Source organism: Platichthys flesus, chromosome 17 (assembly GCF_949316205.1).
Source record: "Platichthys flesus chromosome 17, fPlaFle2.1, whole genome shotgun sequence".
Taxonomy (NCBI): domain Eukaryota; kingdom Metazoa; phylum Chordata; class Actinopteri; order Pleuronectiformes; family Pleuronectidae; genus Platichthys; species Platichthys flesus.
Genome location: NC_084961.1, coordinates 2,532,220 through 2,553,233, shown reverse-complemented (window position 1 = coordinate 2,553,233; position 21,014 = coordinate 2,532,220). Strand labels below are relative to the sequence as shown.

The following is a 21,014-nucleotide window of genomic DNA, read 5'->3' as shown; positions in this document are numbered from 1 at the left end:
CTTTCTGATAGAAACTGTGAAGAAGAGACATCTTCATCAAGACTTCCGGTTCTGACGCAGTTCACTTCTCTCCAGTCGCTGCACATTCATGTTTTACTGTTTGTTTCCTTTCAGTCGGTTGAATGTCAACACTTTCAGTTCTGACCTGAGATCTGCGTCATTTTATTTGGAATAAAGAAGAAAGTTTTGAAAAGTTATGTTTGATTTTCCTTCCCATCTCTCCGGATAGAGAAAGACTTGGATCTCTGCCTCAAACGCAGTGAAGCCATATTTCTTCATTCATGTTTTAAGTCAAAACTATGGAGTGTAAATAAGAACTGACTCCAGGTCTGTACAGAGAAGCTAATTCAGTAGTGCCTGAAACTTGTATTCTCTCACCCAACCAGCAGAGGGCGACTCCACTGGTTGTTTCTATAGAAGTCTATGAGAAAATGACTCAAAATAACTTCTCACCACATTAATAAATGTCAGTAAACATTTTTCCCGAAGAGGTTGAGATGTTCTCAATCTCTAGTTTCTCACACAAACACTCAGAATAGACTCAACAGGAAAGAAGGAGATATTATATATAATCTTTAATATTCATAGATTTTATATGAGGGAGGAGTAGACGTCAATTTAACATAAGAAGGAAACTGAAGAACATATGAGACTCTAGATATCATTTGAAATTGTTTATGTCTGAAGAAGATCCTCATTAATGAAGCTTCATGCCTCAGTTTGTGAAAGTGGCTGAGGACTCGAGCTCAATCTGATCCAACTGGATTCAGGCTCATGCTTTTTGTGGTTTCTCACAAATATATTCATGAGGTGATTTGCAGGGTTGATCGAACCAGATCTTCAGGTCCGTGGCTCCGTCTTTCTCCCACATCGTCACACAGTCCTCTCCATCAGGATTCGTCACATTCCAGTTGTTTGGCTCGCCCTCACGCCAAAACGTCAAACTGGGAAACACAGAACCAGATCCATGAAAACCTTCATACTGACGTTGATAACAAAAAGTGTTTTCTTAATAACAAACCTTCGATCCAGTCGTGTGTTGTCCACCCAAAGCCATTCACTCTCTTCCTCTGAGTCTGTCAGTCCGATCCAGAACTCAGCTTTGTCCATTTTTTCCATCACTCTAGACTCCAAGATTCTCTGAAGAGCAGAAGGTGATTTATCTGTGATGATGTGATAAAATATGAGAACATCGACCTTCAGCAGTGTTTTATACCTGCTCCTCTCTGCTGTTTATCACAACCAGGTCTCCTCTCATTGATTTGCATTGTCTTCTACTCTCAATCCAGGTTAACTTAACTGAGGAGAAGAAGTAGCACTTTCCTCCATGTGGCTCCCAGCCGTCCTCGCAGCTCGGACATGTTTGCTCTTTGGAGAGATAACAGCAAAGGAAATCACTGGTTACTTTAGATCTGGAAGCTGCAGTGACTTTGAATGTGAAGAGTTTTGAAAGACTGATGAAAATTTGAGTTTGAGAGGGTGGTGGTACACTGCCCTTGAGCAAGGCAACTATTCTGCAACTGCAGTTACAGTCAATAGCTGAGTCTTAATCCAGGGGCAGTGACTACGCTGTCTCATATCAGAGGCTCCTTCAAATGGAGCCGACAAATGCATCCGTCTAACCAAGAGAAACAAAAACTCCATCGGGTGGATCCTTCCTGCCCAAAACTTTCCCAGAATTCATTGCACTTAGGTGACAACCCCTTTTTTCAAAAGGTTGATGGAGCCGGCAGGCGTTTAGACGTCTGATGCTTCTCGTTATCATGGTTTAATTTAACTGAACATCTAATGGGACAAATGTTAAAATAAACCAAAGGAGCTTAAACAATTTCTCATCTTGTTTAACTTCAGTTCTGTTGATAGGTAACAGAACTGAAGCCTCCTTCGTGGGTCGGGTCGACCGCGTCCTCTGAAGGATGCAGCCGCTGAACTGAGACTCAGCTAAAGTGACTGTATCCCTCAGTCCTTCACTGTTTCTTTAATCATCATCAGGAGAAGCTCATGTGTGACTTACTTTACATTACATTTCATTTAGCTGACGCCTTTATCCAAAGCGACTTACAATAAGTGCATTCAACCCCGAGGGTACAGACCCACAACAACAAGAATCAAGAAAGTACAACTTCTTCAAAATAAAGCAAAACTACAAAGTGCTACTAAAGTGTTAGTTTCAAAAGTTGTCAGTGTTTTTTTTTTTTTTTTATTCAAGGTATGTTCGGAAGAGGTATGTTTTAAATTTTCGGCAGAAGATGTGTAAACTTTCTGACTTCTGACTTACCTCTTACTGAAGGAGGTTGACATGGCTGCCCCACTTTATACGCCTGTGTCTTACTGAGTATTTCTGTTAAACAAAATGTAACTTTCATCAGTCGTTCATCAGAATCGTCTGAACAGAGAAGAAGCAGAAATGTGAAGAAACTACTTTAAGAGAAAGTGACCTTGCTGCGGATGAAACCTTAAAACCTTCAAAAACAAAATAAAGAAGTTTACCTGAGAGATGTTTTGCCTCACATTCCTCTTGAAGCTTCTTGGTTTGAGTATTTTCATGAACTGATAGAAAAAGACAATCTCCTCAGTAAAGGTTAAACCTTCATTTGATAAACGAGTCAGTTCTTGATGACGAGCAGGAGAATCATTAACTTGAGATGTTGTAAATTTCCGTTTGTTGGTTTTACATCAACACAATCAAACATCTAAAAGCAAAAGTTTTAGTTTGAAGAAGTGTTTGGACAGATTTTATGACTTGTTCTAAAAATGTACTTCTAGGAATCAAACTCACGGGTTACACCAAGAGCTGTGACGGCAGCTGCCAGGAGAACACTGAGGACCAGCAGGGCCACTCGCTCCGATGTGACCCCCGATCGCCTGTTTGATGCTGCAGGTTGTTCAACAAAAGAAGAGAAACATGATGGAGATAAATGTCTAATATTCATTACAGTCTTTAAAGATGAAGTCCCACTTTCACGTCTTTGGTTTTAACAATCGACCAACGACCAACAGAAATCAACCCCAACAGATTAAAGAGGAATTTGTAAAAGCCAGGAGCGAGTGTAGCCGACAGGAAGTAGAAGGCTCGACTGCTTCTTTGAGTTTGACTATAAATATTTTTCTGTCACTTCGTCATTTTAGTTTTTCTTCAACCTTTGTACAGGAAACACACGCTGAGAGTTTTTACTCCTTCTCTTAATCTTTTAAATAGAATTGAACTTCCTTTTTACTCGAACTATCGATGAACATTTATTCACAGAAGTGGCTTCAAACTGATTCAATGTACATGAGGGTCAAAATCATTCAAAGGCAGAAAACACATTTTATTATGTGATTGAATTCAAGGTTTAAGACATGAATGTTATTTTAATTTTGGTATACTCAACAACATGGCTGCAACTAACTTCTGTCCATTATCATTTTTTTGCAGATAATTTTTTCCTATAATACAAAGTCAGAAAATATTGAAAAGGTATTTAGGTCATTAGTGGTGTCTACAGAATCAACAATCAAAAACCAGAAGAAATGAAAATCGATGATATTTTTTGGGGTCTTTTCATTTCCTTTGAAAAACTTGTGACACGATTGTTAAAATAGTTCCGTGCAGTTTATCACCCACCAGGTCGCTGAGTTTCTGAGTAACTGATGTTGGAATAAATGGGATCATCCATAGAGGGTGTGGCTTCTGCAACACAAAATTATATATATATGTACATTTATGTTCTGCTGGTAAAAGTCTTCATGTTTCTGTCAAACAGAAAAACACAAGGGACGAATCCTGGAGACTTCTGGAATGTTTAATTTTTACAAAATGTAAAAACAGGGAAATCAAGTCCACCGAGTCAAAGACCGATGAAAATGAACAATTTCCAAATGAACAACTCACTGTTTTAACATCTCAAATGAATAATAATATAAAACAATGTGTACACTCAGAATTCAGTATTATACTTTAAAACTCACCATCTGTGGTTCCCCTCGCTCTTGTGAACTTAATATTATGAAGAACTTCAGCTTCAGCCATTTTCCTGCTGTGGGACCATCAGTGATGATAAATTTGGAAATAAATTTAGTTTTCTCAGACACCAAGTGGAAAACTGTTCTAATCTTTCCTGTCAGACTCAAATGAGCTGAAGGCTCTAAGAAGACGTCTAGTTCCTCCAGACCAGATCATTAACATAATTCACTTCCTCAAGTTTTGTTCAAACGGATATTTGTTGTTTTCTAATAGTGACGTCTCAGACGTGAGTGATGTTATTCAGTTTTAATGTTTCACAAAGGAAGTGAAGAAGTTGTTTTATTTCGATTAATTACAAATCTCCCAGTACTTTTTAATACTATTATATACATGACTCTGAAGTGTTCCCTTTGGGTTACATAGAGTTTGTCCACAAAGAGAATTAATTTAAGCAGATTATGCTCAACAATATAAACAATGAAAACTATGGAAACATATTAAATTCACTGGAGAAAAATAAATCTGCTATCTTTTTCATAATTAATTTATAAATTCATCAATAATTCTACTGTTTTTCTTAATTCAGCGGATTATTTTCAGATTTCATCTCAATTGTTTGTCTAGTTTTTTTTACTAAAATAAGAAATTAAGTAATCTTTATCTTTTATTATTAATTAAAACAAAAAAAAACATTCTTATAAAATTAACAATTTCAGAATTAAGTTTATGCTGAAGTAGAAAACAAAGAAACGTTTTTATGTATTAAACATTTCGGAATGACTCTTTGTTCGGATTTCACAAAATGACGAGTGTCTCAGTTGACAGAACATCGGGACAGCCAATCAGACGCCGCATCGTCCATACGGAGGGAGGGGTTTAACCGGTGGTAGCGGACAGGGGGCGGAGGCTCCGTCTCTTCTGACCGACTCTGCTGCGCTGTCTCCGGCTTCTCGACTCTTCACTGACCCGGTGAAAGTTGCTCCTCCGCTGCAGACATGTGGCTCCCAGCGCGCAGCTGAAGGAGGCGATAGCCGACAAGCACGAGGGTCTGTCTGCGGGTTCTGTTGGAGAACAATATCATGGAGAACATATTCAGTGAAGTGATCTACAGCCAGTTCACCACCGAGTTCACCAAGATCCCCAGCAGGTTACGTCCAGCTGGGGGCGTACTCCCCCATCGTCCTCCTCAACACCCTGCTCTTCTTCTGCTGCAAGTACTTTGGCTTCACCACAGTGGAGCAGCACCGCCAGCTGTCCTTCACCCAGCTCACCTGCTGCACCAGAACCAACCTGAACCACACCCGGACCACTTCCCTGCGCTTCTACCCGCCCACATCCACTGAAACTCAGCCAGGTACCAACACGACTGTGAAGACACAACAGTGATGAAGAAGATCACATCTCATTACCTCCTCTTGTGTTTGCTTTGTCATGTTTATCTGACACAGACGGAGTTCCCGCTAAAAAACGTAAGAAAGACAACGTGGAGAATGTCCTGGAGATGATGGAGAACCTGGAGAACCCGCTCCACTGCCCGGTCAGACTCTATGAGTTCTACCTCTCCAAGTGGTGAGTGTCTGACTCGCACTTTAAGTTGAGGACGCCTGAGCAGTTCAGATGTAACGACCTGTCTGAAATGTAAACGTCTTCCTCTGTTTCATTTCAGCTCTGAGTCGGTGAAGCAGCGCAGCGACTTGTTTTTCCTTCGGCCAGATCGCTGCTGTGTTCCCAGTAGCCCCCACTGGTTCTCCTCTTCCCCACTGGATGGCGACACCATGGAGGCCATGCTGACTCGACTCCTCACAGTCCGAGAGCTGCAGGACAGAAGGTAGCAGAGCTTCGGCCCAACGGACAACAGACGACACCACGTCCACATGTTCTTGTTCTAGTTGTTAAAGACATTCTTTCTGATAGAAACTGTGAAGAAGAGACATCTTCATCAAGACTTCCGGTTCTGACGCAGTTCACTTCTCTCCAGTCGCTGCACATTCATGTTTTACTGTTTGTTTCCTTTCAGTCGGTTGAATGTCAACACTTTCAGTTCTGACCTGAGATCTGCGTCATTTTATTTGGAATAAAGAAGAAAGTTTTGAAAAGTTATGTTTGATTTTCATTCCCATCTCTCCGGATAGAGAAAGACTTGGATCTCTGCCTCAAACGCAGTGAAGCCATATTTCTTCATTCATGTTTTAAGATAAAACTATGGAGTGTAAATAAGAACTGACTCCAGGTCAGGAGAGAGAAGCCAATGCGTGAATCCTCTATTCTCTCAACCAACCAGCAGAGGGCGACTCCACTGGTTGTTTCTATAGAAGTCTATGAGAAAATGACTCAAAATAACTTCTCACCACATTAATAAATGTCAGTTAACATTTTTCCCGAGGAGGTTGAGATGTTCTCAATCTCCAGTTTCTCACACAAACACTCAGAATAGACTCAACAGGAAAGAAGGAGATATTATATATAATCTTTAATATTCATAGATTTTATATGAGGGAGGAGACGTCACTTTAAAATAACAAGGAAACTGAAGAACATCTGAGACTCTAGATATTATTCAAAGTGGTTTATGTCTGGAGAAGATCTTCATTAATAAAGCTTCATGCCTCAGTTTGTGAAAGTGTCTGAGGACTCGAGCTCAATCTGATCCAACTGGATTTCAGGCTCATGTTAAGTAGAATGCTAATTTCTTTCTGGTTTCTCACAAATATATTCATGAGACGATTTGCAGGATTGATCGTACCAGGTCTTCAGTTCCATGGCTCCGTCTTTCTCCCACATCGTCACACAGTTCTCATTCCAGTTGTTTGGCTCGCCCTCATGCCAAAACGTCAAACTGGGAAACACAGAACCGGATCCATGAAAACCTTCATATTGACGTCGATAACAAAAATAGTTTTCTCAATAACAAACCTTGCATTCAGTCGTGTGTCGTCCACCCAAAGCCATTCACCCTCTTTCTTTGAGTCTGTCTGTCCGATCCAGAATTCGTTCTCAGCTTTGTCCATTTTTTCCCTCACTGTAGTCTGCAGGAATCTCTGAAGAGCAGAAGGTGATTTATCTGTGACGATGTGATAAGATATGAGAACATCGACCTGCAGCAGTGTTTTATACCTGCTCCTCTCTGCTGTTTACCACAACCAGGTCTCCTCCCATTGATTTGCATTGTCTTCTACTCTCATTCCAGCTTAAAGTAAAGGAGGAGAAGAAGTACAACTTTCCTCCATGTGGCTCCCAGCCGTCCTCGCACCTCGGACATGTTTGCTCTTTGGAGAGATAACAGCAAAGGAATCACTGGTTACTTTAGATCTGGAAGCTGCAGTGACTTTGAATGTGAAGAGTTTTGAAAGACTGATGAAAATTTGAGTTTGAGAGGGTGGTGGTACACTGCCCTTGAGCAAGGCAGCTATTCTGCAACTGTAGTTACATTCAATAGCTGAGTCTTAATCCAGGGGCAGTGACTACACTGTCTCATATCAGAGGCTCCTTCAAATGGGGTCGACAAATGCATCCGTCTAACCCAGAGAAACAGAGGCTCCAACGGGTGGATCCTTCCTGTCCAAACCTATCCCAGAATGCATTGCACTTAGGTGACAAACCCTTTTTCAAAAGGTTAATGGAGCCCTCTTGCTATTATGCTTTAATTTAACTGAACATCTAATGGGACAAATGTTAAGAGAATTCCTGTTAAACAAAATGTAACTTTCATCAGTCGTTCATCAGAATCCTCTGAATTGAGAAGAAGCAGAAATGTGAAGAAACTACTTTAAGAGAAAGTGACCTTGCTGCGGATAAAACCTTAAAAATTCAGAAACAAAATGAAGAAGTTTACCTGAGATATGTTTTGCCTCACATTCCTCTTGAAGCTTCTTGGTTTGAGTATTTTCATGAACTGATTAGAAAAAGACAATCTCCTCAGTAAAGGTTAAACCTTCATTTGATAAACGAGTCAGTTCTTGATGACGAGCAGGAGAATCATTAACTTGAAATGTTGTTAAATTCCGTTTGTTGATTTTACATCTAAACAAACAAACATCTAAAAGCAAAAGTTTTAGTTTGAAGAAGTGTTTGGACAAATTTTATGACTCGTTCTGAAAAATGTACTTCTAGGAATCAAACTCACGGGTTACACCAAGAGCTGTGACGGCAGCTGCCAGGAGAACACTGAGGACCAGCAGGGCCACTCGCTCCGATGTGACCCCCGATCGCCTGATTGATGCTGCAGGTTGTTTGGAGCCTGTTCAACAGCAGAAGAGAAAGATGATGGAGATAAATGTCTAATATTCATAACAGTCTTTAAAGATGAAGTCCCACTTTCACGTCTTTTGTTTTAACAGTCGACCAACGACCAACAGAAATCAACCCTAACAGATTAAAGAGGAATTTGTAAAAACCAGGAGCGAGTGTAGCCGACAGGAAGTAGAAGGCTCGACTGTTTCTTTGGAGATGACTAAATATTTCACGGATCTGTCATAACGGTCACTTCCTCATTTTTTTTCATACAACTGACTTATCCTCACACCTTTGTACAGGAAACACACGCAGATGGTTTTTACTTCTTCTCTTAATCTTTAAAACAGAATTGAACTTCGTCTTTACTAGGAAGACGGAGCCATGGACCTGAATACCTGGTACGATAGATCCTGCAAATCGTCTCATGAACATATTTGTGAGAAACCAGAAAGAAATTAACATTCTACTTAGCATGAGCCTGAAATCCTGTTGGATCAGATTGAGCTTGAGTCCTCAGCCACTTTCACAAACTGAGGCATGAAGCTTTATTAATGAAGATCTTCTCCAGACATAAACAACGATGAGCATTTATTCACAGAAGTGGCTTCAAACTTTTAAAAAAATCATTTAAAGGCAGAAAACACATTTTATTATGAGATTGAACTCAAGGTTTAGGACTGACATCGTCAGTCAAATATAGAAAAGGTCTGAAGGTCATGAGTGATGTCAACAATCAAAAACCAGAAGAAGTGAAAATCAATAAGGATTTATTTTTTTGTCTTTTCCTTTGAAAAACTTGTGACACGATTGTTAAAATAGTTCTGTGAAGTTTATCACCCACCAGGTCGCTGAGTTTCTGGGTTACTGATGTTGGAATAACTGGGTTCATCCGTAGAGGGTGTGGCCACTGCAACACAAAAATATACAAATATGTACATTTATGTTCTGCTGGTAAAAGTGTTCTTGTTTTTGTCAAACAGAAAAACACAAGGGACGAATCCTGGAGACTTCTGGAATGTTTCAGTTTTAGAATAGAAAAACAGTGAAGAGAAGTCCACCGAGTCAAAGACTGATGAAAATGAACAACTTCCGAATGAACAACTCACTGTTTTAACGTCTAAAATTAATAATCATTATTATAATATAAAACAATGTGTACACTCGGAATTCAGTATAATACTTTAAAACTCACCGTCTGTTTTCCCCTCCGCTCTTTTGAATTTAATATCAGAGTAAAGAACTTCAGCTTCAGCCATTTTCCTGCTGTGAGACCATCAGTGATGATAAATCTGGTAATAAATTTAGTTTTGTCAGACACCTGCTCGAAAACTGTTCTAATCTTTCCTGTCAGACTCAAATGAGCTGAAGGCTCTAAGAAGACTTCTAGTTCCTCCAGACCAGATCATTAACATAATTCACTTCCTCAAGTTTTGTTCAGACGGATATTTGTTGTTTTCTAACAGTGACGTCTCAGATGTTATTCAGTTTGAATCAGGCACGTGCACAGATAGACCCCTAGTGGTGCTCAAGCGCTGGCCCTTTTGCCCTGGATGAGAAAAGTGCCCCTTCTTCTGGAACCCAGTTTTTTTTTCATTCATCAATATTTAAGAATAAAAATTCCTCTTTCTGTCATCAATTCCCCCCAAATGTGTTTTGATATGTGACTCTGCATTTATTTGAGTTCTTGTGAGAATTTCGCCCCGACATGCTCCGTGGCGCACACAAGCCTCTTGGATCAGGCCATCAACTAGTAAAACAAATGAGGGTATATAATAAACAGTAGTATAAGTTGAAAATATCCTACTGTGTTTTTCATTTATTTATTATTATTATTTTTATTTCATGAATAATTTTGGCGATAGGTTCCCCTTTTCTGGGGGGTTTGAGCACCTGCCCCCCAAAATCTCTGAGCACGTGCCTGCTGAGGACAAAGACCAGGACGGCAGGTTGGACTTCTTCTGCAGCAACAGATGTTTGGTGGTGTACAAGGCGCAGCTTCTCACCCGGTCAGGTAATTCAATTAATTCAAACTACAAACTTTTCTTTCCCTCTTGTTTTTGTGTTACACAGACACAGCTGCCTCTTGTTGTCAAAGGAAACTCTCCTTCTGTTCTATAGATCCTAATTTATTTGAACCTTGTCTTAATAGACCAGCTCGTCATCTGAGACGCACCATATTAAGGATGTGACTTCTGATCTAGATTCAGAGTTACAATAATCACTTCACACAAACCTGTCTGTTCTAAATGTTACACAACTAATCCAACTCTTTTTTTATTCTGCTTCTCGTCAAGATAGAAGAGAAGCCGGTGGACGAGGGGTACAACCACATCACACCGCGAAGAGAGTCGACAGCAGAGACTGCTTCTTCTGCAGTGATGCTGAGGAGACACATTCACTATTTACTCTCCAGGTCTGAAGTTAACTGTATGTCAATGAGCAGAATGAAGACTCTTCTCTCTCTCTCTCTCTCTCTCTCTCTCTCTCTCTCTCTCTCTCTCTCTCTCTCTCTCTCTCTCTCTCTCTCTCTCTCTCTCTCTCTCTCTCTCTCTCTCTCTCTCTCTCTCTCTCTCTCTCTCTCTCTCTCTCTCTCTCTCTCTCTCTCTCTCCTCTCAGGCTGCAAGATTCTCTTTAGTCATGAGCTGGAGAGGAAGTGGGGGAGGCACCTCTGCTCTGAGGTCTGCATGTCTAAATACAACATGCTCTACTGCTGCGTAAGTTGAGCTGGACACGTATTTTAAAGACACATTTTGTTCTCCTCGTCTGAATTTTTTTTTTTATATATGATTTATTTGTAGAAATTTCAATATAGTATATAATATTTCAATAGTCCTCACAGATAAGAAATGAGAGGATAACATATCAGACAGCCAAATGGTGAGGATACACATTAAGGCCCTCCCCCTCGCCTCCCCTTCCCAAAACAAATATATAACTAAAGCAATTTGATACACAAACAGAAAAGAAAAAATACAAAAGCAAACAAAACACAACAACAACAACAACAACTGGCTGTTAAATGCTTGCAGTGGCAGATAATATTGTAGAAACATATGCTTATGCTCATTCTTACTATCCCACCTTCTCTGACCTTCAACTCTCTCACTCACATCCACTTGTTCTCCTTGTCTGAATTTGACCAATGCATTTTGCTGACGACTCTTTAACGCTCTGCTTTCTGTCAGTTTGCCAAGTGCGACCCCTGCAGTCATAAAGGGAAACTGCGAGAGAGCCTTCCCATGCTGGGGGGGGTCAAACACTTCTGTGTCTTCAGATGTGTCCTTCACTTCTGCAACAGAATGCTCCAGGTGGTCAACACAGGTTTGTTACTGTTATAATATGATGTTGGTCGACATGTTTGATGCTCAACATCTTGTTTGTGTCTGAATTTGTGGTTCTCTTGGATACTGAATAAATACTGGAGCAGTTAAATATGATCATGATAATCAGATTCATCACCTCCATCCCCTCCTGACTCTTTTCTAGATCCCTCCTCTCCTGAGTCGTCAGGTGCAGCAGCGTCCTCGTCCATCATCACCAGTGTTATCTCACTATCCAGCGCTACACAACCTGGTATTTATACAAACACATGTACACAACATCAAGACAAAAAATACACAAATATGTACTAATGAATATGATACAGAGCTGACTGTAATTATGAGTCAGTTAGTATAAATGTCATATTATTAACACTAACATCACCTCTTGACTCTTTGTATGTTTCTAGCTTCTTCCTCCAGAACAAAGGACACAGGGCCTCAGGCTTTTGACTACACATGTAGGCTGAACTGTAGTTCACAAATACCAGCAACACTAACTAGAGCCCAACAGTCACAACCTTTCTTCAAGATCCTTAAATTATTCTCTGGGAAATCAGTGAAAATTTTAAATATGTCTCTAAATCAAAGAAGGTCCTGGATCCACTTCTTTGTCCAGATCTGAGTCATAAGAGATCTTCCTTGGTCCATGTCTCATCCGTCCAAGTTTTGTGAAAACATCAGACTAGAAAAGCACAAAATCTACTCAATCCATTTAACATTTGTTTTGCTCCATGGTTCTGTTTTGTCGTTGGTCAGTTTCTTTTTGAGAACGATCGCATGGAGAACATATTCAGTGACGTGATCTACAGCCAGTTCAACACTGAGTTCACCAAGATCCTCCAACATCTCAAACCCTCAGTCCCAGCTGCTGGTGAGTCCACGTCCAGGTCTTTATCTTTTCTTCTCTGTCTCAGATCAACTCGGATCAGATCAGAGATCCTGTTTGTTCTCCCTGGCAGGTTACGTCCAGTCCCGTGTGGAGGAGGAGTTTCTTTGGGACTGTAAACAGTTGGGGGCGTACTCCCCCATCGTCCTCCTCAACAGCCTACTCTTCTTCTGCTGCAAGTTCTTTGGCTTCACCACAGTGGAGCAGCACCGCCAGCTGTCCTTCACCCAGCTCACCTGCTGCACCAGAACCAACATGAACCACACCCGGACCACTTCCCTGCGCTTCTACCCGCCCACATCCACTGAAGCTCAGCCAGGTACCAACACGACTGTGAAGACACAACAGTGATGAAGAAGATCACATCTCATTACCTCCTCTTGTGTTTGCTTTGACATGTTTATCTGACACAGACGGAGTTCCTGCTAAAAAACGCAAGAAAGACAACGTGGAGAATGTCCTGGAGATGATGGAGAACCTGGAGAACCCGCTCCACTGCCCGGTCAGACTCTATGAGTTCTACCTCTCCAAGTGGTGAGTGTCTGACTCGCACTTTAAGTTGAGGACGCCTGAACAGTTCAGATGTAACGACCTGTCTGAAATGTAAACGTCTTCCTCTGTTTCATTTCAGCTCTGAGTCGGTGAAGCAGCGCAGCGACTTGTTTTTCCTTCGGCCAGATCGCTGCTGTGTTCCCAGCAGCCCCCACTGGTTCTCCTCTTCCCCACTGGATGGCGACACCATGGAGGCCATGCTGACTCGACTCCTCACAGTCCGAGAGCTGCAGGACAGAAGGTAGCAGAGCTTCGGCCCAACGGACAACAGACGACACCTCGTCCACATGTTCTTGTTCTAGTTGTTAAAGACATTCTTTCTGATAGAAACTGTGAAGAAGAGACATCTTCATCAAGACTTCCGGTTCTGACGCAGTTCACTTCTCTCCAGTCGCTGCACATTCATGTTTTACTGTTTGTTTCCTTTCAGTCGGTTGAACGTCAACACTTTCAGTTCTGACCTGAGATCTGCGTCATTTTATTTGGAATAAAGAAGAAAGTTTTGAAAAGTTATGTTTGATTTTCCTTCCCATCTCTCCGGATAGAGAAAGACTTGGATCTCTGCCTCACCCACAGAGGAACCATATTTCTTCATTCATGTTTTAAGATAAAACTGTTGAGTGTAAATAAGAACTGACTCCAGGTCTGTAGATAGAAGCCAACGTAGAAGTGCCTGAAACTTGTATTCTCTCAAGCGACCAGCAGAGGGCGACTCCACTGGTTGTTTCTATAGAAGTCTATGAGAAAATGACTCAAAATAACTTCTCACCACATTAATAAATGTCAGTAAACATTTTTCAAGAGGAGGTTGAGATGTTCTCAATCTCTAGTTTCTCACACAAACACTCAGAATAGACTCAACAGGAAGGAAGGAGATATTATATATAATCTTTAATATTCATAGATTTTATATGAGGGAGGAGTAGACGTCACTTTAAAATAACAAGGAAACTGAAGAACATAAGAGACTCTAGATATCATTTGAAATTGTTTATGTCTGGAGAAGATCTTCATTAATAAAGCTTCATGCCTCAGTTTGTGAAAGTGGCTGAGGACTCGAGCTCAATCTGATCCAACTGGATTCAGGCTCATGCTTTTCTTTCTGGATTCTCACAAATACTTTTAAGAGATGATTTGCAGGATTGATCGATCCAGGTCTTCAGGTGCTTGGCTTTGTCTTCCGCCCACATCGTCACACAGTCCTCTCCATCAGGATTCTTCCCTTTCAGGTTGTTTGGCTCGCCCTCACACCAAAACGTCAAACTGGGAAACACAGAACCGGATCCATGAAAACCTTCATACTGACGTAGATCACGTAAAAGTGTTTTCTCAATAACAAACCTTGCATTCAGTCGTGTGTCGTCCACCCAAAGCCATTCACCCTCTTCCTCTGAGTCTGTCAGTCCGATCCAGAACTCGTCCTCAGGTTTGCACATTTTTTTCATCAGTCTAGACTGCAGGAATCTCTGAGAGGAGAAGGTGATTTATCTGTGACGATAAAAATATGAGAACATCGACCTGCAGCAGTGTTTTATACCTGCTCCTCTCTGCTGTTTATCACAACCAGGTCTCCGCCCATTGATTTGCAGCGGGTTCTACTCTCATTCCAGGTTAAAGTAACCGAGGAGAAGAAGTAGCACTTTCCTCCATGTGGCTCCCAGCCGTCCTCGCACCTCGGACATGTTTCATCTTTGGAGAGATAACAGCAAAGGAAAACTACGATGGCCCTGAGAGCTCAACAAACAGCAACTTAAGAAAACACATGCAAGTTGACAAAATACAAGCAAAGTAAGAAAACATCTTCATCAATTTCACAACACATCACAACACATTACAGAAATGCGCAGCAAATAGACAAATGGCTGCAATTAGAGAAACGCGCTGCAAGTAGAGGAGAAAACACAACGGAAGTGTTTCCAGAGGACAGCTAAAAGTGATGGACACTGCTGCCACAGGAGACACAAAAACGTCTAGCCTGGATGCCAGACAAATTTAGCCCCGCCCACAACATTTTAGGTCGGGAAGTTCGGTCTGGAGTCGCTCCGTTGAGGAGAAATTATGCCCGACCGGGCCAATCAGATTGTCAGGGCGGGCTTTATACGATGATGGACAGATGATCAACGGTAACGTTATCAACCACATCATCAAAGTGCCCTTGGGTTGAATTCGTTTTCAACAAACATGCCTGCCGCTGGAGAGCTGAGATGTGTCGATGCTGCCATTGAGTCTGTTTTAGAAGACATCGACAGCGCATTCATTTTGAAAGAGGAACAGAGAAGGTGGAGGCGACGCCAAAGCACCGCGCTAATCCCTATCGAGCCGGCGCTTGGCTGTTCACACCGGACACTGAAGCGACGCTGAACCGCCGGGCAGCGCTAATAATATCACCCGTTGATCCAGAGATTAAAAGCATAAACTTACTTGTTGCTCCAACATTAAGCAACAGCGTCCCAACATTTGTCTTTCTTGGTGTTGTCTTTATACAACATGTTCCGAGGATCATACAACTCACTGTACTTCTCCACTTTAATTATTAATTTAATGTCATCCATGTTGAAGAACTTCGCTGTTTGCTCCGTTAAATGTCGGGTGTCGGGGGTAAATTACGTATTCTCCACTCAAGCCTATGTTGAGAATACGTAGCCCCCCCTCTCTCTCTTTTTATCTGTATCACTGCTTGTGTGGCTGTAGTGGATGGGCAGAGGGGGACATTTAATAATGTCATTGGTCAAATTAAAACTCCAGGACAACAGAAGGGGACTTCAAAGTATGGGATGCATATTTGATCATTTATATCATATAAAATATGTCATCAATATAGTTTAAGATCGTTTTTCAGTGTGTTTCCTGGTGCGATACACTCGCGTCAAGCGCAAAAAATAGACTCGACACCGAAACGATCGCTGCACGGCTTTGTGCCGGTCACACCGGAGGCTGAAGCACCGCGAGGCAGCCTTGGCGCAGCGGGGTCCTTCAGCCTCCGGTGTGACCGGCACAAAGGTTTAACATGGGAGTGGATGGGAGCCAGCTGTAATTTAAGGCTTGGCGCTGCGCTGAAGCGTCCGGTGTGAACCCGGCGTTAGTAAATAACTCACAATGCGTTGCTTAGCATACGTCACATACTACGTTGCTCTGATTGGTTGTAGGTCTATCCAATTGAGCGAAGAGGAATTTTATTTCCTGGTCAGTTGAAACACGCCCCATAATCACAGCCCAATGGAGCGGTCTCAGACTCACATTCTGACTAGAATTGTGAGTCTGACAACGTCAGGCTAAAAAACGTCCAAAACACCATACAAATTTGGTTCCACACAGGGTTCGGCCACCCGCGGCTCTGGAGCCGAACGCGGCTCTTCTGGTATTTCATGAGGGCCTGATACGATGATGGTTAAACAAATTTACGTGACGTTCACTCACGTTCATCGTTACGTTCACGTTAATAATATGAAAACTGATTCGTTAAGTTCAGCGTTTGCAAAACATATGAACACCACTGTACTGTACAGCCACTGCCGAGGGGCTGAAGAGCCGCGTTCGGCTCAAGAGCCGCGGGTTGCCGACCCCTGTGTGGAACCAAATTTGTATGGTGTATTGGACGTTTTTGTGTCTCCTGTGGCAGCAGTGTCCATCACTTTTAGCTGTCCTCTGGAAACACTTCTGTTGTGTTTTCTCCTCTACTTGCAGCGCGTTTCTCTATTTGCAGCACGTTTGTCTATTTGCAGGGCGTTTGTCTATTGCTGCGTGTTTCTGTAATGTGTTGTGTTGTGTTGTGAAATTGATGAAGATGTTTTCTTACTTTGCTTGTGTTTTGTCAACTTGCATGTGTTTTCTTAAGTTGCTGTTCGTTGAGCTCTCAGGGCCACCGTAGAAATCACTGGTTACTTTAGATCTGGAAGCTGCAGTGACTTTGAATGTGAAGAGTTTTGAAAGACTGATGAAAATTTGAGTTTGAGAGGGTTGTGGTACACTGCCCTTGAGCAAGGCAGCTATTTTGCAACGGCACTTACAATCAATAGCTGAGACTTAATCCAGGCGCAGTGACTACGGTGTCTCATATCAGAGGCTCCTTCAAATGGGGCCGACAAATGCATCCGTCTAACAAAGAGAAACAAAGGCTCCAATGGGTGGATCCTTCCTGTCCCAACCTATCCCAGAATGCATTGCACTTAGGTGACAACCCCTTTTTCAAAAGGTTGATGGAGCCTGCAGGCGTTGAGACTTCCGATGCTTCTCGTTATCAAGCTTTAATTTAACTGAACATCTAATGAGACAAAATGTTAAAATAAACCAGGGAACAACTAGGTAACAGCAGTAAGGACAGACAGGACCATGGAAATCCTTCGTAGACGAGAACGTCTGGTTTCTGTTCCCGACCCACCAGGACGCCTCCTTCGTGGGTCGGGTCGACCGCGTCCTCTGAAGGATGCAGCCGCTGAACTGAGACTCAGCTGAAGTGACTGTATCCGTCAGTCCTTCACTGTTTCTTTAATCATCATCAGGAGAAGCTAATGTGTGACTTACCTTTTACTGAAGGAGGTTTAGTTGGCTGCTCCACTTTCCATGGTTCTGTCCCACTGAGGTTTCCTGTTAAACACAATGTAACTTTCATCAGTCGTTCATCAGAATCGTCTGAACAGAGAAGAAGCAGAAATGTGAAGAAACTACTTTAAGAGAAAGTGACCTTGCTGCGGATGAAACCTTAAAACCCTCAGAAACAAAATGAAGAAGTTTACCTGAGAGAAGTTTTGCCTCACATTCCTCTTGAAACTTTTGGAGATTCTTCTTGGTTTGAGTATTTTCATGAACTGATAGAAAAAGACAATCTCATCAGTAAAGGTTAAACCTTCATTTGATAAACGAGTCAGTTCTTGATGATTATTTGAAATGTTCTTGAATTCCGTTTGTTGATTTTACATCAACAGACACAAACATCTAAAAGCAAAAGGTTTAATTTCAAGAAGAGTTTGGACAGATTTTATGACTTATTCTGCAAAATGTACTTCTAGGAATCAAACTCACGGGTTACACCAAGAGCTATGACGGCAGCTGCCAGGAGAACACTGAGGATCAGCAGGGCCACTCGCTCCGATGTGACCCCCGATTGCCTGTTTGATGCTGCAGGTTGTTCAATAGCAGAAGAGAAAGACGATGGAGATAAATGTCTAATATTCATAACAGTCTTTAAAGATGAAGTCCCACTTTCATGTCTTTTGTTTTTACAGTCGACCAACGACCAACAGAAATCAACCCTAACAGATTAAAGATGAATTTGTAAAAACCAGGAGCGAGTGTAGCCGACAGGAAGTAGAAGGCTCGACTGCTTCTTTGGAGATGACAATAAATATTTCTCTGTCACTTCCTCATTTTTTTGGAACCACACACCACTGACCATCCTCTCATCTTTGTACAGGAAACACACGCAGATCGTTTTTTACACTTTCTCTTAATCTTTTAAATAGAATTGAAATTCCATTTTAATCAAGAAGTGGCTTCAAACTGATCCAATGTACATGAGGGTTAAATCTATTAAAAGTAGAAAACACATTTTATTATGTGATTGAAGTCAAGGTTTTGGACAGGAATGTTATTTTTACTTTAGTATACAAAACCATAAGGCTGCAACTAACTTATGTCCATTATCATTTGATCTGCTCATTATTTTTCCTCTAATACAAAGTCAGAAAATATTGAAAAGGTCTTAAGGTCATTAGTGGTGTCTTCAGAATCAACAATGAAAAACCGGCAGAATATTTGTTTGGGTCATTTCCTTTGAAAAACTTGTGACACGATTGTTAAAATAGTTCCGTGCAGTTTATCACCCACCAGGTCGCTGAGTTTCTGAGTAATTGACGTTGCAATAAACGGGATCATCCGTAGAGGGTGTGGCTTCTGCAACACAAAAATATACATATATGTACATTTATGTTCTGCTGGTAAAAGTGTCAATGTTTCTGTCAAACAGAAAAATACAAGGGACGAATCCTGGAGACTGACGTTTCAGTTTTACAAAATGGAAAAACAGGGAAGTCAAGTCCACCGAGTCAAAGACTGATGAAAATGAACAATTTCCAAATGAACAACTCACTGTTTTAACATCTCAAATGAATAATAATAATAATATAAAACAATGTGTACACTCGGAATTCAGTATAATACTTTAAAACTCACCATTTGTGTTTCCTCGTGCTCTTGTGAACTTAATGTTATGAAGAACTTCAGCTCCAGACATTTTCCTGCTGTGAGACCATCAGTGAGGATAAATTTGGAAATAAATTTAGTTTTGTCAGACACCTGGTGGAAAACTGTTCTAATCTTTCCTGTCAGACTCAAATGAGCTGAAGGCTCTATGAAGACGTGTAGTTCCTCCAGACCAGATCATTAACATAATTCACTTCCTCAAGTTTTGTTCAAAACGGATATTTGTTGTTTTCTAACAGTGACGTCTCAGACGTGAGTGAAGAGATTCAGTTTGAATGTTTCACAAAGGAAGTGAAGAGATTTCTTATAGAATAAACAATTTCAGGATTAAGTTTACGCTTACGTACAAAACCTATAAACCTTTTTACATATTTAACATTCCGGAATGACTCCTTTTTCAGATGCTACACAATGACCCATCCAGTGAGTTTTGTCCAATCAACGCGCGCCTCAGTTGACGGGACTCGCCGCTGGTGAGTCCGAGTCCAGGTCTTTATCTTTTATTTTCTGTCTCAGATCAACTCGGATCTGCTCAGAGATCCTGTTTGTTCTCCCCGGCAGGTTACGTCCAGCTGGGGGCGTACTCCCCCATCGTCCTCCTCAACACCCTACTCTTCTTCTGCTGCAAATACTTTGGCTTCACCAAAGTGGAGCAGCACCGCCAGCTGTCCTTCACCCAGCTCACCTGCTGCACCAGAACCAACCTGAACCACACCCGGACCACTTCCCTGTGCTTCTACCCGCCCACATCCACTGAAGCTCAGCCAGGTACCAACACGACTGTGAAGATACAACAGTGATGAAGAAGATCACATCTCATTACCTCCTTTTGTGTTTGCTTTGTCATGTTTATCTGACACAGACGGAGTTCCCGCTAAAAAACGTAAGAAAGACAACGTGGAGAATGTCCTGGAGATGATGGAGAACCTGGAGAACCCGCTCCACTGCCCGGTCAGACTCTATGAGTTCTACCTCTCCAAGTGGTGAGTGTCTGACTCGCACTTTAAGTTGAGGACGCCTGAGCAGTTAAAATGTAACGACATTTCTTGTTGTGCATAATGCATAAAATGGTTTACCTTTCGGCATTAAATAAATTTGGTTATCAAATTAAAATATATAATATTAACATAAAAAATATTATTACATTTTTACTTTAATTGAATGAGAAGTTACCTCGGGGCACCACCCTTCAAATTAAGGGAAAGGAACCAATATATTGATTAAGACTCATAAAAGTTCTAACTACAAGTTTGGATTTCTGATTAACAAATAAATGAAAAACCACAAACAAAATTACAATAGTTAGCTAAGTTCTTGACAGTGTTGTGGTTTGCAAAATTCACTCATGCAGCATTATGAAAAACATTTGTGAAAGAAAAACATTTATTGTGAATTTATTAAAGTACAAAAAACAAATTACTAAAGGTTTACTTACTAAATAAATATATGTATGTCAGTATGAGTGTGTGTATCTTTGTGAGGTTGGCCACTCAAGATAACGGCCCCCCCTTTGGAATGTTTACGACATTGTTGTGCAATAATGCGTTAAATGTGATACCATAGAATGGTGTGCCTTAAGGCATTCATTAAATTTGGCTATCAAAATAAAATATAAAACATTAATATTTGAAATAATATTAAATCATAACTTTAGTTGGTTAAAGTTCTCTCGGGGCACCACCCTGCAAAGGAAGGGAAAAGAGCCAATTTATTGATTAAGATCAACTATTGATCTTATACTATTACTATTAAAGATTATATAATGAACAGTGAAGGTTATGGAGTTTTTGATAGTGTAGAGGTTGTCAAAATTCATTTTGCAACATTAATGAAAGAGCATTTGTGAAAGGAAAACATTTATTATGAACCTAATAGT

At 41.2% G+C, this 21,014-nt stretch overlaps 5 protein-coding genes and 1 long non-coding RNA gene across 6 annotated transcripts; 3 read left to right on the top strand and 3 right to left on the bottom strand.

Annotated features, from left to right (window-relative positions):
* Positions 1-560: 560 nt before the first annotated feature.
* Positions 561-4,109, bottom strand: LOC133972613 (C-type lectin domain family 4 member E-like). Its single transcript, XM_062410157.1, has 8 exons — positions 3,952-4,109; positions 3,608-3,673; positions 2,780-2,875; positions 2,491-2,550; positions 2,279-2,341; positions 1,217-1,368; positions 1,022-1,140; positions 561-944 (listed from the first exon to the last, which is right to left on the bottom strand). The coding sequence occupies exons 1-8, from the start codon at positions 4,010-4,012 to the stop codon at positions 773-775; spliced, it is 789 nt and encodes a 262-aa protein (XP_062266141.1). The 5' UTR covers positions 4,013-4,109; the 3' UTR covers positions 561-772.
* A 626-nt stretch (positions 4,110-4,735) lies between these two features.
* LOC133972557 (uncharacterized) lies at positions 4,736-6,046 on the top strand. The gene is made up of 3 exons (XR_009924462.1): positions 4,736-5,300; positions 5,395-5,515; positions 5,613-6,046. It is a non-coding gene; the product is annotated as an uncharacterized LOC133972557 (long non-coding RNA).
* A 355-nt stretch (positions 6,047-6,401) lies between these two features.
* LOC133972685 (C-type lectin domain family 4 member E-like) lies at positions 6,402-7,982 on the bottom strand. The gene is made up of 5 exons (XM_062410250.1): positions 7,973-7,982; positions 7,779-7,838; positions 7,061-7,212; positions 6,860-6,984; positions 6,402-6,782 (listed from the first exon to the last, which is right to left on the bottom strand). Exons 1-5 carry the CDS (start codon positions 7,980-7,982, stop codon positions 6,629-6,631), a joined length of 501 nt encoding a protein of 166 aa, XP_062266234.1. The 3' UTR covers positions 6,402-6,628.
* A 4,083-nt stretch (positions 7,983-12,065) lies between these two features.
* LOC133972652 (zinc finger MYM-type protein 4-like) lies at positions 12,066-13,427 on the top strand. The gene is made up of 4 exons (XM_062410212.1): positions 12,066-12,373; positions 12,462-12,707; positions 12,802-12,922; positions 13,020-13,427. The coding sequence occupies exons 1-4, from the start codon at positions 12,280-12,282 to the stop codon at positions 13,183-13,185; spliced, it is 627 nt and encodes a 208-aa protein (XP_062266196.1). The 5' UTR covers positions 12,066-12,279; the 3' UTR covers positions 13,186-13,427.
* Positions 13,428-13,835: 408 nt separating this feature from the next.
* LOC133972683 (C-type lectin domain family 4 member E-like) lies at positions 13,836-18,113 on the bottom strand. Its single transcript, XM_062410249.1, has 6 exons — positions 17,960-18,113; positions 17,674-17,745; positions 17,462-17,524; positions 14,478-14,629; positions 14,282-14,406; positions 13,836-14,203 (listed from the first exon to the last, which is right to left on the bottom strand). Exons 1-6 carry the CDS (start codon positions 18,111-18,113, stop codon positions 14,029-14,031), a joined length of 741 nt encoding a protein of 246 aa, XP_062266233.1. The 3' UTR covers positions 13,836-14,028.
* Positions 18,114-19,539: 1,426 nt separating this feature from the next.
* LOC133972682 (zinc finger MYM-type protein 4-like) lies at positions 19,540-20,125 on the top strand. Its single transcript, XM_062410248.1, has 3 exons — positions 19,540-19,561; positions 19,700-19,906; positions 20,001-20,125. Exons 1-3 carry the CDS (start codon positions 19,540-19,542, stop codon positions 20,123-20,125), a joined length of 354 nt encoding a protein of 117 aa, XP_062266232.1.
* Positions 20,126-21,014: the final 889 nt, after the last annotated feature.